Below are 16,083 nucleotides of genomic sequence, written 5' to 3' on the forward strand. Positions count from 1 at the left end.
AGCACCGACAAGCTTTTAAAGCAAATCCAGGATATGGATATAAAATATATGAAATATGGACAATTTCCTGTATCACAGAAACTTAAAAACTAGAGTGTACAATAGTTACAGAGGCTTAAGTATGTCCACGCAGAATTACAGTGTAGCTACATTTACATATCATACACTTTGTGGAGTACTTGTATAGAAAGAACGTTATCTGGAGAAATCATCTGATTCACCCTCATCTTTATCACACCTAAACCATTTGTTATACTATGGTGGAACAACAACATCATCTTCATATTTGTTTATCATTATTAATCTTGTCTACTTTTTTAATATAAAAAGTTAGTTTTGAATGAATTATGAACCTGCCTTATAAGAAGGTGATGATTTCTGCCATTACTCATCACCCCCAACCCCTAAAATCATGCTATTCTTTTGTCAGTTTATTATTGAAAATGTTAAGTAATACAAGGCCAAGTACTGGTTCTTGCAAAATATTGTTTGAGTTTCTTCAGTGACATAACTGCTTAGTGTGGAACATGAAGGGAAGAGAAAGAGAGGAAAAGCATTTACTAAGCACCTACTACATGCCAGGTACTGTGCTAAGCGCTTTACAGATATTCCCAGTTATTGGTTCCTTTACTGAGACACAGAATGAAGCACATATTTTATATTCTCTGTAAGACAAAACCATTCTCGTGTTGGCTGTTACTTAGTATTTCTACAACTCATATTGATTCCGCTTTTTGGCTTCAGAAATCTGCAATTTATCCGGTTGTCCCATTTCTCCTAAGGTCAAATCCTTTGAGAAGGAAAGGCAGACAGAAAAACGAGTGCTAGAATCTGACCTTGTGGATCACATGGCACAGAAACTGAGGACCAAAGTCTGTGATGAAAAGAATAGCAGGTAATATAACAAATAGAAGCTCGTAAAGGCAAATGCTTCCCTACGTGTAACCTCCAGATTTGTTTTTCAATCAGACCCCTGGGAGCCTTCTTTCAGGGTGATACTTGATCAAAATAGATTTTGATGGATGTATTCTATTCCCTTTGGAAAGTTCTGAAAGTAATTTGGTGAAACAATTTTTAATACTTTGGGACATGCCTTCCTCTTGATCTTTGGTCACATACATTAGCACCCCAAAGTCTACTGTCATTCCTAAGGTATTTGTAAGACCAGGGGTCTGCCTGTCAATATTTTTCTGCAATCTGATTTGAGAACTATTTTATTAAATTATTTAAAAGAAATCTAATGGGGAAAACCTCTAAAATTATTTTAATATGCATGAGATTTTCAAGTTTTTTCTACCCCATTCTGCCCATTTTTACCATGGCAGCTTTTCACATTTATCCCTTCTTTTCTTTAATATGGTTCTTCCTTCAACAAATAGTGTCCTTCTTGCATTTAGTACTGAGTTTTTGCAGTGACAGTGTAATGTTACTGAAACCATTTGCTAACAGACAACTAAAAGCCAAGGGACTAGGAATAAACAATAGTCCGCTACTTATGGAAGTTGGTGAGAAACATTAAAACATGTAAACATGTGACACCAGACAAGATTTAGTTGTAGCAGAGGATTTAAAATATTTAATGTAAATAGCTTGCTTTTATTAATAGAATACGAATATTTTCCCTTATTCCTAAGATAAAAGGCTATTGTGCATTTCAGAGACTTTAGACTTATTTGCTTTTGGAAGAACATCCATTCACACCTTTAAGATTGACTTTCTTTACCAAACTGTTCTCCTCTAGGCACCTTCAAGGTGTGGGGCGGGGTATACTGTGACTAGTATTTCCTAGTATTGTGAAGAGAGCACAAAGAGTCTCTTTTATATTTTACTGAAACTAGCATCTTGTGCCAAGCCAGGATTTTTAAATCCAGATAAACAAGTTGGAGTATTTTCTCTTAAGTATTTGTTTACCTGAAATGACATCCTGTGTCTTTTTTTTTTTATTTACTAGACCAAAAATTGATGCATTTATACCTTAATGGTCAAGAGAAAAGCATTTTTGTAGTGGAGAAATTGGTTGTAACTTACATTGATAGAGATTGCTTTTGCCTACTTTTCTAATTGTTGTTGTTTGCTTGTTTTTAGAGAAGCTTCCGATAATCTTGCAGGGCAAAATCTGAAGGGGTCATTTTCTAATGCTTCAGGTATTACTACTAATTACAGACTGAACAAAATAGTTGTAGTGTCTCTGACTGGATAGATACTGTATGTTTGCTTTGCAATGCTTACACTATGATTTTGGCTAACTCCTAATTATACCCCCCAAAAAACAATTTGTAGCAGCTACTTCTCCAAAAGATTGTTCAATAAAATGGAGCTTATTACTTGGCTAGTTTTACTGGCCTTTGAAACCTATTCTTTAGTACACAGATTATTAGACTACATGTCATATACCTGGGTGCTAACTCTGTTTCAACAGCTTGTGTACTTTAGGCAGAGTTTTAAGCTCTCTGTACCTTAGTTTGACCCACAGAACACATATAGACAAGTCTAAATCTTCCCCACCTCACAGATGAGTAAGAATTAGATCCTTGAATGAAAGTAATATATAAATGTAGTTTTCTGTAAAATCAAAAGAAAATATTTGAGTTCAGTACTATCTATTTTCCCCATTTAGGTCAAAGAGAAGCTGTTTGGGTTTCTAAGCAGTTAGGTCAGATTTTGACAGCATTGACTGTGTACCAGCATCAGTGAAAATAATATGTCTAGTTGAAATCTGAGAGATTATTAGGTTTTAGAAAATTTCATGTCACGTCTTTAAGTTTGTAACTATAAACAAATGTAGTCTTCAGTCAGCTTTCTATTTATTTGTATTTCACTTTCTTGCACATTTAGTGGAAGTGAATAAAGCTATTTTGAAATTCTCTTTGATTTAGGTTTATTTGAAATACATGGAGCAACAGTTGTTCCTAATGTGAGTGTTATAGCCCCAGAGAAGCTATCGGCCAGCACCAGGAGGCGGTATGAAACTCAGGTAGGCACTGAGGCTTTTTTAGCTTTCCAATCGTTATCTTGGGGAGAATGTAATGCGAGGAAATAAATGTGGAAACTGTGCTAAAAGCATAACACCTTTTCTTCCTATGCCCAGAGCTTAGGATGCTTCTGAAACTCAACAAATTAAGAAAAACTTAGCTGTGTAACCATAAGTAGATTACTTAACCTCTCTGTTCTTCAGTGTTCTCAACTGTAAACAAGGATAATAATATCTGCAGTACTTACCAGACAGGGTTGTTATAAGGAAAAGAGCTTGGTGAATATTTAAATTACTCTGTCAATGACATATCTACAGTAAGTTAAACGCAAAGGCAGCAATGTCTTATGCATTCTTGGCTCCAACCTTGCTCAATGAAAAATGGACTTTAAAATGAGACTTAGAAGATTTGAATAGGTGAAGAATGTTTCAGATCACAGGCATATTACAAGAAGCAGGAATGAGCATGGACATTAGCTTAATTGGGGACAGAAAGGCAAAGAGGAATTAAATGTGAACAGCAGTTCAGATTTATATAGCATTTAGAAGGTTTACAAGATTCTTTCCTCACAACAGCCCTGTGAAGTAGGTCTCCATTTTAAAGATGTGGAAACCAAAGTTCTAATGATTTGTCATAACTATTGAGTTTAGAGCTGGAATTTGAATCCAACCCACTCCTGACTTCCAACTGCAATGGTTTTACACTGTTATATTCTGCCTCTCATATGAATTGACAAAGTTCAGGTATGGCAGTTTTTATAAGCATTTCTGTTTGCTTAGATCATCAAGTACTAACTAGTTTATCAAGTGTTCTCTGCTACATCCATTTCTAATGTTCCCTTGCTGACTGCTGGTGCTTTCTTCCTATTACTACAGTTAGCTTAGTACTGAAATCATTTAGAGCACTATTCTACTGGAACCCAGTATCCTCAGTTAACCGCTGAAATGGGTGTCTTGAGCTGCAATCACCATTGATCCTGGTTGGATTTAAGAACTAAGTAGCAAGAAGAAAAGGTTGCTAAACAGGTGACTGAGGGATCTTGTGACCCTGATCTCAATTCTAAGACAGAAGGGAGCAGTAGTGATTGCAGCTGCAAGAGAGTGGGGGTCGTGGTCACAGGGCTAGAAGGAGTACTAGCGCAGGTGGCTATAGGGGGAAAAGATCCCTTCCTGGGTAAAGACCAGAGCACAGATGAGAAGAGCAGTGACCACACCTCTCCTTGAAAGCACCAAAAATCTACAGACCACAGAGCAACAGACTTCTGAAGCTTAAGACATTGCCCCCTCCACCCTAGGAGGACAGCTCAACTTGAACATAAAGTTAAAAGTAAAGGGAAAATCAAGACACAAACCCAGAAGAAGACAACCATTCAAAGCAGCTAAATGCAAAGCCTCAAAAAAAAAAAATGTGAATTGGTCACAGGCCCAAACAGAATTTCTGGAAGGACTCAAAAAGAATTTTAAAAATCAAATTAAGAGAGATACAGGAAAAATTAGGAAAAGAAATGAGAGTGATGCAAGAAAATTTTGAAAATAGAGTCAACAATGCAGTAAAATTAGCATGAAAAATACTGAAGAAAATAACACCTTAAAAACCAAAATTGACCAAATGGAAAAAGGTATCAAAAAAAACTCACTGAAGAAAATAATTCCTTAAAAAATTAGATTGGGAAAGTGGAAGCTCATGACTCCATGGAGACATCAAGAAACAATAAAACAAAATCAAGAGGATGAAAAGAATAGAAGAGAATGTGAAATATTTCATTGGAAAAAGACTGAGAACTGGAAATATTTCATTGGAAAAAAACAGGAAAATAATTTGAGGAGAGATAATTTAAGAATTATTGAACTCCCTAAAAGCTATGATCACAAAAAGGGCATAAACATCATATTCCTTTTTTTTAATAGAGTATTTTATTTTTCTCAGTTATATGTAAAAACAATCTTTAACATTCACTTTTTAAAATTTTGAGTTCCTAGGTATAGACCAACATCTTATACTGTATACCAAGATAAGGTCAAAATGGGTATATGAGTTATACATAAAAGGTGATACCATAAGCAAATTAAGAGAGCATGGAACAGTTTCTCAGATTTAAGGATAAGGGAAGAATTTAGGACTAAAGAAGACATAGAGAGCATTACAAATTGTAAAACAGGTCATTTTGATTACATAAAATTAAGAATTTTTTTGCACAAACAAAACCAATGCAACCAAAATTATAAGGAAAGCAGAAAACTGAGGGGAAATTTTTGCAACAAGTGTTTCTGATAAAGGCCTTATTTCTCAATTATATAGAGAAATGAGTCAAATCTATAAAAATACAAGTCATTTGCAGTTGATAAATGGTCAAAGGATATGAATAGGCAATTTTCATCAAAGCTATCTATCGTCATATGAAAAAATGCTCCAAATCGCTTCATCAGAGAAATGCAAATTAAAACAACTCTGAGGTACCACCTCACACCTATCAGAGTGGCTAATATGACAAAAAAAGGAAAATGTCAGATGTGGGAGGGTACGTGGGAAAACTGAGACACTAATACACTATTAGTGGAATTGTGAACTGATCCAACCATTCTGAACAGCAAACTGGAACTCTGCCCAAAGGCCTATAAAACTGTGCATACCCTTTGATCCAGCAATACCACTGAGAGGTTTATAACCCAAAGACATCCCAATAAAGGGGGAAAGGGCCTGTTTGTACCAAAAATATTTATAGCAGCTCTTTTTGTAGTGGGTAAGCATTGGAAACCAAAGGCATCTGCTTCAACTGAGAAATGGTTAAACAAATTGTGGTTTATGAGTGTAATGAAATATTATTGTGCTATAAGAAATGACAAGCAGGATGATTTCAGAAAAATCTGGAAAGACTTGGATGAACTGATGCAAAGTGAAGCAAGCAGAACCAGGAAGGCATTGTATACGGTAACACCAATGCTGTTTGATGAAGAACTGTGAATGACTTAGCTCTTCTCAGCAATACAGTGATCCAAGATTATCCCAGAGGACTGATGATGAAGCATACTATCCACCTCCCAAGAAAGAACTGGTATTGATTGAATACAGACTGAAGTATGCTATTTTTCATTTTCTTTCATTTTTTTCCTCAATTCAAGTCATCTTGTACAAAATTACTAATATGGAAATGTTTTACATAATTGCACATATATAACCTTTATTTGATTGCTTACTTTCTCAGAGGGGACAGAGGAATTTGAAACTCATAACTTTAAAAATGTTAAATTTAGTAAAAAAAAATTTGAGTTCCCAATTTTCTCCCTTCCTTCCTCACTTCCTCCCCCCCAAGACAGTAAGCAATTAGATATACATTATATATATATACAACCATATAGAACATATTTCCCTATTAGTCATGTTGTGAAAAAAGAAACAGACCAAAAAGGAAGAGGAGGGAAGCACAAAAAAAAAAATAAAGTGCAAAATAGTATACTTCAATTCATATTCAGACTCCATCAGTTTTGGGGGTTTTTTTCTGGATATGGACATCATTTTTCATCGTGAGTCCTTTGAGGTTGTCGTGGATTATTGTCTTGCTAAGAATAGCTAAGTCATTCACAGTGGATCACCATATCATATTTCAAGAACTTATCAAGGAAAACTGCCCTGAAATAGAAATTGAAAGAATCTTCCAGTTAACTCCTGAGATTCCAAAATGAAAACTTCCAAAATATTTTAGCTAAAATCCAGCACTCCCAGGTCAAAGAGAAAATATTGCAAGTAGCCAGAAATAAACAATTCAGATATCATGAAGCCACAATCAGGATCATGCAAGATTTAGCAGCTTCCACATTAAATGACCAGAAGGTTTGAAATATGCTATTCTAGAACTCAAAGGAGCCAGAGTTACAACCAGGAATAACAACCTATTCAACAAAACTGAACATAATTCTTCAGGGGAAAAAAAATGGATGTTAATAAAATAGACTTTCAAGCATTCCTAATGAAAAGTCCAGAGGTGGGTGGAAGAGCAAATCATAGTAACAAAAAGCAATTTCATCAAAGAGAATAAAAACAAAAAAGACGACATATCAGAGTTTATGGGATGCAGCCAAAACAGTACCTAGGGAAAAATTTGTATTTATAAACCCATCAATAAAATTGAGAAAGAGCAGATCAGTGAATTGGGCATGCAACTAAAATAGTAGAAAAAGAACAGATTAAAAATCCCCAATTAAACACCGAATTGGAAATCCTGAAACTAAGTGAGAGATTAATAAATCAGCTGAAAGTAAGAAAACCATTGAATTAATAAATAAAAAAATCATTTATTAGTTTGATTAAAAAAGAAAAACCAAATTATCAGTATCAAAATGAAAAGGGTGAATTCACCTCCAATGAAGATGGAATTAAAACAATTATTAGCAACTGTTTTGCTCAACTCTGAATGACTTCGCTATTCTCAGCAGGACAGTGAGAAAAACAATTCCCAAGGACTTCGGGTGAAAAATGCTAGCCCCCTCCAGAGAGGACTGACCGTCTGAATGTAGAACGATGCATTATTCTGGATTTTTTGGTCTGCGTTTTCTTTTGTAACATGGCTGATGACTACACAGCCATCACCCATATCAAAAGTGTTTGCCTTCTTAGGGAGAGAGAACAGAGGAAGAGAACTGGAACTAAAATTTAAAAAAAAAAAAAAAACCTTAAAATTTTTTTTTTGTTTACATGTAATTGAAAAAAAGTTAAAAAAGTTTATAGAGCCCAGATTAATAACCCTAATGTCTGGTTTGCAGACAAACAGGAAGGTGTCTTGCTTCCACATGTTCTGAATTCAGTAATCTCTTGTAGGTACAAACAAGACTCCAGACTGCCCTTGCCAACCTTCACCATAAAAGCAGTGAAATTGAAATTTTAGCTGTAAGTCCTTTCCTTTGATATTGTTTTAAGAGCAAAATTCTCAGAGCTTAGCTTTTAGCTCATGTATTGTTACATGATTTTAATTACGGTCAACCTTATGCAAAATCAGAGCATGAGACTACGCAGAAAATGTGAAGGCTTGGGGGAAAATATCAAAAGAAAAAAGGTTTTTTTCTTTCCTTCCCCAAACCCAAAAATGGAAAAAAATTATAACATCCTCAGAAAATCTTCATTTTGTTTATGAAATTTTCTAGGTGGGCCTTTAAATCTTAAGTCTACATATGTACATGTGTTAGAATCAGTTCCCTTTTGGGCAGGGAGGTACAGGGGGAGATTATGATTTATTAGTTTGGGGCCCCAGAGCTGAAGGCTCATCTTCATACAGTTGACATTTATTTCATTTCCAAATTTAACAGCATTCCAAAGACCTGAACAGTGATTTTCAAATTCAGTCTTTGGTGATAGTATATAATACAAATAATCAGTTAAGCTCACCAAAATTGCCCCATCAAATCCCTTTATGCAAACTTGTATTGTATATTTCTTTTTCACAGGTAGACTTGCCAAAAGAAACGATTTTGCAGTTTTTGTCACTAGAGGTAAGCAAGGTAGATTCTGCTATAAGTAAGTTTTGACTTAGAGCCAAATTTTAAATTCCAAAAGATTGAATAGTTTTTGCCATTAACGGACCAAATGGAAATTAGTTTTCCTTAGTGATATTAATTTTCTAAACTTGGGAATTTGTAGAGATTATTGGCAAACCTTCCTTTTACGGAAAAAATTTGTTTCTAAATTTATGTGTTAATGGAATTATTTCAAACATTTAACTTCTTCCTAATAGGAAAGAGCAGAGTGCTACAGGCACTGCCATTTGAAGATTAATGAAAATGTCAATTGTTTTAGAACATAAAAAACCATAACTAGTACGAGAACAATGGTGCATGGCATCCTTCCCAGCAATGGCCTTAAGGACTCTCCTTCCCATTTCCCTACCTCCAAATGAGTTTGATTCAGGTGCTAGAATCCCTAGTTACAGTTATGATCAGTCACATGTATCTCCCCTTCCCCATTTTAATTTTGGAATTACATGTTATCTATTTTCTTTCAAACATACACTTAAATAGACCATAAAGTCCCTTAATAACATACAGCCCCAGCTATAGCTAATGTGTTATAAATGACTACTTCAGAATTACAGCTTTCTTTCACCTGCCTAAAATATTTGATACCAGAGATGTCATTTATCTATGTCCTGGAAACTGAAAATGGATCCATGTGCTTGCTTCTAGTGCCATCTTACTAGTTCTGTATTGGTAACTGGATTATTCGTTTGCCATTAACATATTATGAAAGTGGTATCTGTCACATGTAGGCAAAGAGGAGCAGAAAATAATTTGCCCAAGATCATCATGGTAGAACAGTGATAGCTGGTATACATTCCCAAAGTAGGCACTGAAGAGCCTCTGATGTTAATGAAGTGGCATATAGCATTTGAGTTCTAAAGTAAATGGAGCCGTCTTCCAAGAGTCAGAGCAACCCTCTTATAGATTTTAATACTTACCTCTGTATGATTTCTCTGTAGGTACTTGGTCCTTGGAAGAGCACTAGCAAATCCCATTAGTGATGCCTAGGAAGAGCCATATCTTTCTCCAGTTTAAAAAAAAAAAACCTAAGTGTACCCTGCTGTTTAAAAAGTCTTATCTTTGTTTTTCCCTAGTGGGATGGTGATGAACAGGCCTTTAATACAACTGTGAAGCAGCTACTGTCGCGCCTGCCAAAGCAGAGATACCTCAAATTAGTCTGTGATGAAATTTACAACATCAAAATTGAAAAAAAGTAAGTTACCTGGTTAGTAGCAACAGGTTTCACATGTGAGAATTCAAGCAGGTAAGCTATTAAAACCATCCCATTGTAGTTTATCTTCCCTGAAGCTTCAGATCCCTCTTTAGCAGCACCTCATTATCCTGTCAGGATGCTGGGGAATAAGCCTACTGATGAGTTCAGCAGCCAGCAGCCAGTGAAGACTGCCTTGGGCCATCTATCAGATCTCATCTTCAGCCACCACCTTATTAATGACAAAGCATAAAAGGGCACAAATCAACTGTCCCCACTATAAATTTATTCCCCCAGGTGACCCATTTATAGAATTCTAGTGTTTAAATTAGGAGGAAATAGCTATGAGCTCTGCTGCTTCATCTTAAGAAAATCAGACTAATTGTCCTTTGCTTTAAAGTCCCAATAGAGAAGTATGGCCTCCTCACCCCACCGCCTTTAAAGGCGGAAACGAAAAGTGTGAAACAAATGGTGACGTTTCATTTGCCAAGAGTTTCGTTAGCAGTTAACTTTCTAGATAAATGTATTTTTCCAAATAGAACCTACAGGCTTTCCTTCTTCATTTCTTGAACCATTGTTTTTATCTGTGGTTGCCTCTAATTAAAGGCTTTCTTTCTTCCGCAGAGTGTCGGTGTTATTCCTATACAGTTACAGAGATGACTACTACAGAATCTTGTTTTAAGTATGAAGAATTCATTGTACAGGACATGTGAATTGTACATAACCGTGTTCAAACCAAACAGAAGCTCATGCTGTAATATAGGATGCTGTACAGTCATTGTAATTTTGGATAAATCTTAAACTGAATATTTTACGGTGTATATATTAGCAGCTAAACTTTTTGGATTTAATAAATGTTTTTCATAAATCTGCCTGCTATGCTCTTCCTATATCCCTGGAGGCAGGATGTGTGAAGTAACCTTTAGGTGCATTATAGTATCTGATCAATTCACTTATTCTCACACTGAATACAACCATGTGAAAAAGGTGCTCTCTTTACCTCAGCTTTATAGATGAGGAAATTGCACCTTGGAAGTTAACTGACTTGTGTAAGGATCTGCGCGTATTAAGTGCAGGATTCTTTCTACCGTATGCTTTGCTGAGTTTGGGATGTTGTTCAGTGGTTTCAGTCATGCCCGATTCTTCATGACCCCATTTGGGGTTTTCCTGGCAAAGATACTGGAGTAGTACGTCATTTCCTTCTCTGGCTTATTTTATAGATGAGGAAACTGAGGCAAACAGGGTGAAGTGACTTGCCCAAAGTTACACAGCTAGTGTCTGAGGCCAGATTTGAATTCATGAAAGTTTTCCTAACTCCAGACCTGGCTCTCTATCCATAGGCCACCTGGCTACCATGAGTTTGGGATAAGGTTTTTATACTTAATTAAAGAGTAATTAAGCATCCAAAGATGTAAATAGCTTAACTTCTTGTCATTCTAAGCTTGCTTTCTGGGGAATTAGGAGTATAACAACTGGAGTAGTTCTAGATTTCAAACTGAAACATTGAACTGAGTATATTCAGTGAAAATAAAAAATGCTAATATTGAGGAAAAATTTTAAATTGAAGCTATCAGTTGTACCTTAAAAAGTTATACTTCTTGGATTTGGAAAATGAACTACTATATAGTCACTTTTTCAGTGAATTGTGTTAAATTAATTAAATTGGTCATTAACATGACTTAAAAACTTAATAAACACCTCAGAAGTATTTAGAAAGCAACTCTAAGACTTCACACTCTATTCAAAGCACTGCCCAGCTTCTGTCACCAAAAGCCCTGAGAATATATTAAAAGCCTTCTCACCCAGTTGGGTTAATAATGCAAAACCAAAGGTGATTAAAAAATACAAACAGGTAAAGGAAATCAAGAAAGGTATATCAATAGATTTAATGGTACACTGCTTTGTTCACACAGATCTCTAAAGTGACTTCAACAAACCATAGACCAGGTTTACTACATGGTGTAAAGGGGGTGAGGCTGGATGGATGCCACATATATATGACTTGGGCAGGCCTTTTTTTCTTTTTTAATCACAGCTGCCCCTGTAAACATTAAACCTGCAATTAACTGAATGATGATCTGCCACTACAATAACACCCCCTGCAGCTCACATGAAGCCACTAAGAGGAGCCAGTGCCAGCAGTCAAGCGTCTTCAGAGCTGTCAGGTGCATCCTTCACTGGGTCGCTTTACTCTTCTTGTTTTTGCTTTTCTTGTCCCTCTTCTTCAGCCCATCCATGTTGGCTCTCAGCAAGTTAGAATAGGCCTGCAAAACAAGGCCTAGTCAGCAGAATGGGAGCATGCCTGGTTGAGAGGCCAAGCTTCTATAGACTAGGAAGTCATACAGTAGAGGAGATAAAAGGAATGTAAAATACCAGAACATACCTTCCCTCTGGTTCTGGGAAGGACAGTCCCTGTGCTTTTATATTTTTCATCCCATAGTTGCCCGAGGCAATACAATTGCTGAATTTATTTTGTCATTATGCAATTCCTATGGCAAAGCCAACAAATAATAATTGCTGACATTTGTAATGGTGCCTTCTAAAGGCCTGCCAAGCACTTTACCTGTATTCATTGTTTACAAAACTGTATTAGTAGGAGGGTAGGTCAAACCCAGGCTGACTCTGACAGGAGAAAAGCAAAGAAATAAAGCTGTGTTCTGTGTCCAATACCACCATTCACACATCAGGCAGCCTCATTTGTAAAACGGAAATTAAAACTGCCCCTTCTAGGATAGTATTAACTCCAGTTGGCTATTATGCCTAGATGTAACCTTCTACCTCCTAAAAAAACTGGGGAGATGCAAGGAACGTCAGAAACTTACCATCTGGAATTTATTCACTTCTTTAGAGCTCACCTGAAAAAACAAATAAAGCAATTACCTCTACTCTCCATGCAAGAACCATCAAAGTCCTCATGGGGGCAGCATACCCCAAACTTCAAAATATCTGTCCCCAACTTCATGGAACTGTTTTAATAGTGTACCTAGCTAAGGTGAAGGAAGCAAGGAGATGCAAGGGAAGGCTTTCCTCACTTATTGTATCTGAAAACCAAACAGCTCTTTGCCCTTCAGTTCTGCTTAGAGGTGGGTTCCTAATGGTTTATTGTTAGGATCTTTTCTGAATCTAAATTCATTGAAGACTGAGGAAAAAAGGTCTTGGAGAAGCCTGAAGTCTTGTACGAAGGACAGCTTCGTGGCAGAATATGAAACAAAGTATCTTAGTCTATAAACATATGGCAGTACCTCACAAAAGAAACTCCTTTCCTCACGCAACCTGCCTTCAGCACAAGTCACACATGGCCCTTGACAAAAGTGTAATGCAGCTTTACCTCAGTAAAATACTATGGAACAAGGAAATCTAAAGAATTCCAACAGACCAACTTACCACACCAACCAATAGATAACAGTTGGGCATCCAACATCTCCTTTCAATTGGTTTTTGGAAAATTCTCAAAAGAGCCAATAGGCAGGATTTTATACTGGGTAAAGAGGAACCTAATTAACCCAAGCCTTTTCATGTGCCAGTGTTGGGGGTAGTAGAAAGGAGGCAGTTAATAAAAGAGCTTTATACATAGAAAGCTAATAACTAAGTGAATTTAAAGATTCTACTGCAGCAAATAAAATGGTACTTCTGTATTCACGGACTCCTGTAATGCCTCGCTCTCTCCCCTTCTTATTAGGGAAAAAAAATAAAACAACCATCAAGCAAATTCTCTATTTTATCACAAAGCAGTACTAGGGCACAGCCAACTGAAATATCATTAGACACTGAGAAGCTGAGGATGATACATCATAGCAGTGGCACCAAGTACTTGTACAGATACTCTACTTCCCCACAAAACTTTTGGGAAAGCAAAGTGGAAATTTCATTTCACCTTCCTCTCTACTGACTTTCCTGGTATTGCAGGCAGTACAAGGTGGCAGAGAAACAAACCAAACTGTAATTTATGTCATACCTAAATGATCCCTGAATAACTGAATGGTGAACACTTCTTGAAGACTGTAATAGGTACAAACTATGGACCTGACAGTTCCTCTCCTCAAAATCCTGAACATTTCCAATTTTAAGATACAAATATGCTCCTCTTGCAACTAGCTTCCCAGAGGGGCTGCTCACCACGGTGCTGATTTTCTTTTTCCCATCAGTAGCTCTCAGCAAACACTTATTGTCCGAAGGCTCAAAGCCTTCCACAGACCCTTTCCGCGGAATGGGTTTAGTCCGACCATCATCTGCGTTAAAGAAGAAAAACTTCTTGTCAAAACAAAAATCTCAGGGCTGGGATGGTTAATACCATTCCAATTCAGGAATGTGGCCATACTGTGCCAGAAGTGCTAATTCTTTACTCAGTAACTAGGAAGTGGAGATGGCAGAATCAAATGAAGACCTTAAAAATTTCTGCCCTAGGGGAGAGGCATCGTGTAAACGGAAACAAAAAGGAAAAGGTAGAAAAAGGTAAGCAGGAGCCCTGGGAGAACAGGTAAGAACTGAGGGGACATCAGTGGCTGAAAACCCAGGCATCTCAGCCCCAGCTGATCCTGGTCCAGCTCCATAAGGGAAATCATATAAAGACAGAGGTGACGGCTTCCCTTGTGCAGCCAAGCGCAGCTCTAGGGCTGCAGGGCCCGGGGTTTCACTGCTGAGGACCCCACACCAAGCGCTCCCTCCAGGACTGGCAAGGACAGAGGACTTGGAGCTTGAGGGGGTCGTCCTTAAGGTGGGGGGTGCACAGATTTCTGGAGGTCACCGATTCCCCCTCTCAGCATAACTAGATGTCTTCATAATCCTATGTATTTTATTTTGTGCATTTAATAGCATGATTTTGAGAATCCTCGGGCTTATGGGGCCCAGGGAGGTGAAGAGGCAGGTCCAAGGAGCAAGCCAGGCCTCCAAGGGGGGCCAGCCAGGCCTCTAACGGGGCTAGCCAGGCCTCCAAGGGGGCCAGCCAGGCCTCTAAGAGGGTTAGCCAGGCCTCCAAGGGGGTTAGCCAGGCCTCCAAGGGAGCCAGCCAGGCCTCTAAGAGGGTTAGCCAGGCCTCCAAGGGGGTTAGCCAGGCCTCTAAGGGGGCTAGCCTGGCCTCTAAGTGGTCTAGCCAGGCCTCTAACGGGGCTAGCCAGGCCTCCAAGGGGGCCAGCCAGGCCTCTAAGAGGGTTAGCCAGGCCTCCAAGGGGGTTAGCCAGGCCTCTAAGGGGGCTAGCCTGGCCTCCAAGGGGGTTAGCCAGGCCTCTAACGGGGCTAGCCAGGCCTCTAGGGGCCAGCAGGCTAATCTGGGCGGCAGTGCCTCAGTTTCCCGCATGCGTAACTCCTCCGCGCCCCCTCCCCTCCCCCGGGGACAGCGGACACTCCTTACATTTCTTCAGGGTGATGAACACGCTCCCCGACGACCGGCACTTCTGGAAGAGCCTGGTCAGCTCCGTCAGGAACTGGAAAACAACCCGCCCGGCCCGGGCTCCCGTTAGGCGGCCCCATGACGCCAACGCCGGGAGCCGGCGGGCTCGGGCTCGGTTCTGGCCCGGCCAGGCCCAGACCCCGGGCGAGGCTCTGCTCCGTCCACCCACCTCACACCGCCGGTCGCCCCCGCCCCCCGACACCCCCGCCCCCAGCTCCGGCCCGGCCCCCACCTGCTCGCTCTCCAGCAGCACCATCCCAGCTTCTCCGCCCCCCGGCTGCGTCCGCTCGCTCAGTCACCACTAGCCGGAGGGCCGGAGCCGGATGTGCCTCTCCGGGGGAGGCGGGACTTCCGCTTTACCGAACGATTCCCCCGCCTCCGCCCATGGCTCTTGTCCCTCCCTCCTTATCATTACCCGTAAGGCCACGCCCTAGAGGGGCGTGTCTTCTAAGTCCCCGCCCCCTCCCGCTGCTCCTCCTTCCCCTCTGGAGGAGGGGAAAGGAGAGGTCTTGAGATGAAGAAGGGAAAGGGAAAAGCTAGAGAGAGGATGAGAGAGGGAAGGGCGAAGGCTGAGATGGAGCCAGAAAGGAAGGAGAGAGAAAGAGACGGAAAGAGGAGGGGATGGTGAAAGAAGGAGCTGGGACAAGAGGAGGAGGGGAAGGAAGGTGGGGGGAGGAGTACATGGGGGAGACCTGGGAAGGAAATAAAAGGAGAGAGGAGGAAAAGGAGAGCGTGCTGGGAAGGAGGAGGAAGGAAGGGGGAGAGGAGGGCAATGGCAGGGAAGAAGGAGAAAGAAGAGGAAAGGGAAAGTGGAGAGGGAAGGCATGAGGTCAAGGAAAGAGGGAGGAGGGCAGGGAAGACCAAGGGAAGGCGGCAGAAAGGAAGGGAGGAGAGAAGGAAAAAGGGAGAAGAAAGAGAAAAGGGAAAGGAGGAGTGAGATAGGGAAGAAGCGTTATTGTGCTGTCCTTCCAAAGAAGACCATGCCATCAGAGAAATGATGACATCACTTGC

The 16,083-nt window shown here is 39.5% G+C and overlaps 2 protein-coding genes across 4 annotated transcripts in view; one reads left to right on the forward strand and one right to left on the reverse strand.

The window, feature by feature from the left end:
* Positions 1-10,554, forward strand: part of EIF2AK4 (eukaryotic translation initiation factor 2 alpha kinase 4) — a 106,913-nt gene extending 96,359 nt beyond the window's left edge. For all 3 annotated transcript variants that reach the window (XM_072622554.1, XM_072622553.1, XM_072622555.1), the window contains 7 exons: positions 783-895; positions 2,086-2,144; positions 2,877-2,974; positions 7,785-7,853; positions 8,408-8,452; positions 9,571-9,689; positions 10,311-10,554. In XM_072622554.1, coding sequence (XP_072478655.1) covers positions 783-895; positions 2,086-2,144; positions 2,877-2,974; positions 7,785-7,853; positions 8,408-8,452; positions 9,571-9,689; positions 10,311-10,368 — 561 coding nt within the window. In that variant the 3' untranslated portion in view covers positions 10,369-10,554. The remainder of the gene's footprint in view (positions 1-782; positions 896-2,085; positions 2,145-2,876; positions 2,975-7,784; positions 7,854-8,407; positions 8,453-9,570; positions 9,690-10,310) is intronic.
* A 999-nt stretch (positions 10,555-11,553) lies between these two features.
* On the reverse strand, positions 11,554-15,497 carry SRP14 (signal recognition particle 14). Its single transcript, XM_072622556.1, has 5 exons — positions 15,305-15,497; positions 15,034-15,106; positions 13,803-13,915; positions 12,509-12,541; positions 11,554-11,950 (listed from the first exon to the last, which is right to left on the reverse strand). The coding sequence occupies exons 1-5, from the start codon at positions 15,326-15,328 to the stop codon at positions 11,861-11,863; spliced, it is 333 nt and encodes a 110-aa protein (XP_072478657.1). The 5' UTR covers positions 15,329-15,497; the 3' UTR covers positions 11,554-11,860.
* Between the last annotated feature and the right edge of the window lie 586 nt (positions 15,498-16,083).

Source organism: Notamacropus eugenii, chromosome 7 (genome assembly GCF_028372415.1).
Source record: "Notamacropus eugenii isolate mMacEug1 chromosome 7, mMacEug1.pri_v2, whole genome shotgun sequence".
In the NCBI taxonomy this organism is placed as follows: Eukaryota; Metazoa; Chordata; class Mammalia; order Diprotodontia; family Macropodidae; genus Notamacropus; species Notamacropus eugenii.

What these genes read in the sequence shown, in the direction of transcription:
- SRP14 (XM_072622556.1), bottom strand. Translation starts at nt 15,328, where the DNA reads ATGGTGCTGCTGGAGAGCGAGCAG. An exon ending in GTTCATCACCCTGAAGAAAT is followed by an intron (nt 13,916 to 15,033) that starts GTAAGGAGTGTC and finishes TCTTTAACGCAG; the next exon opens with ATGATGGTCGGACTAAACCC. An exon ending in AAGTGAATAAATTCCAGATG is followed by an intron (nt 11,951 to 12,508) that starts GTAAGTTTCTGA and finishes CTTGTTTTGCAG; the next exon opens with GCCTATTCTAACTTGCTGAG.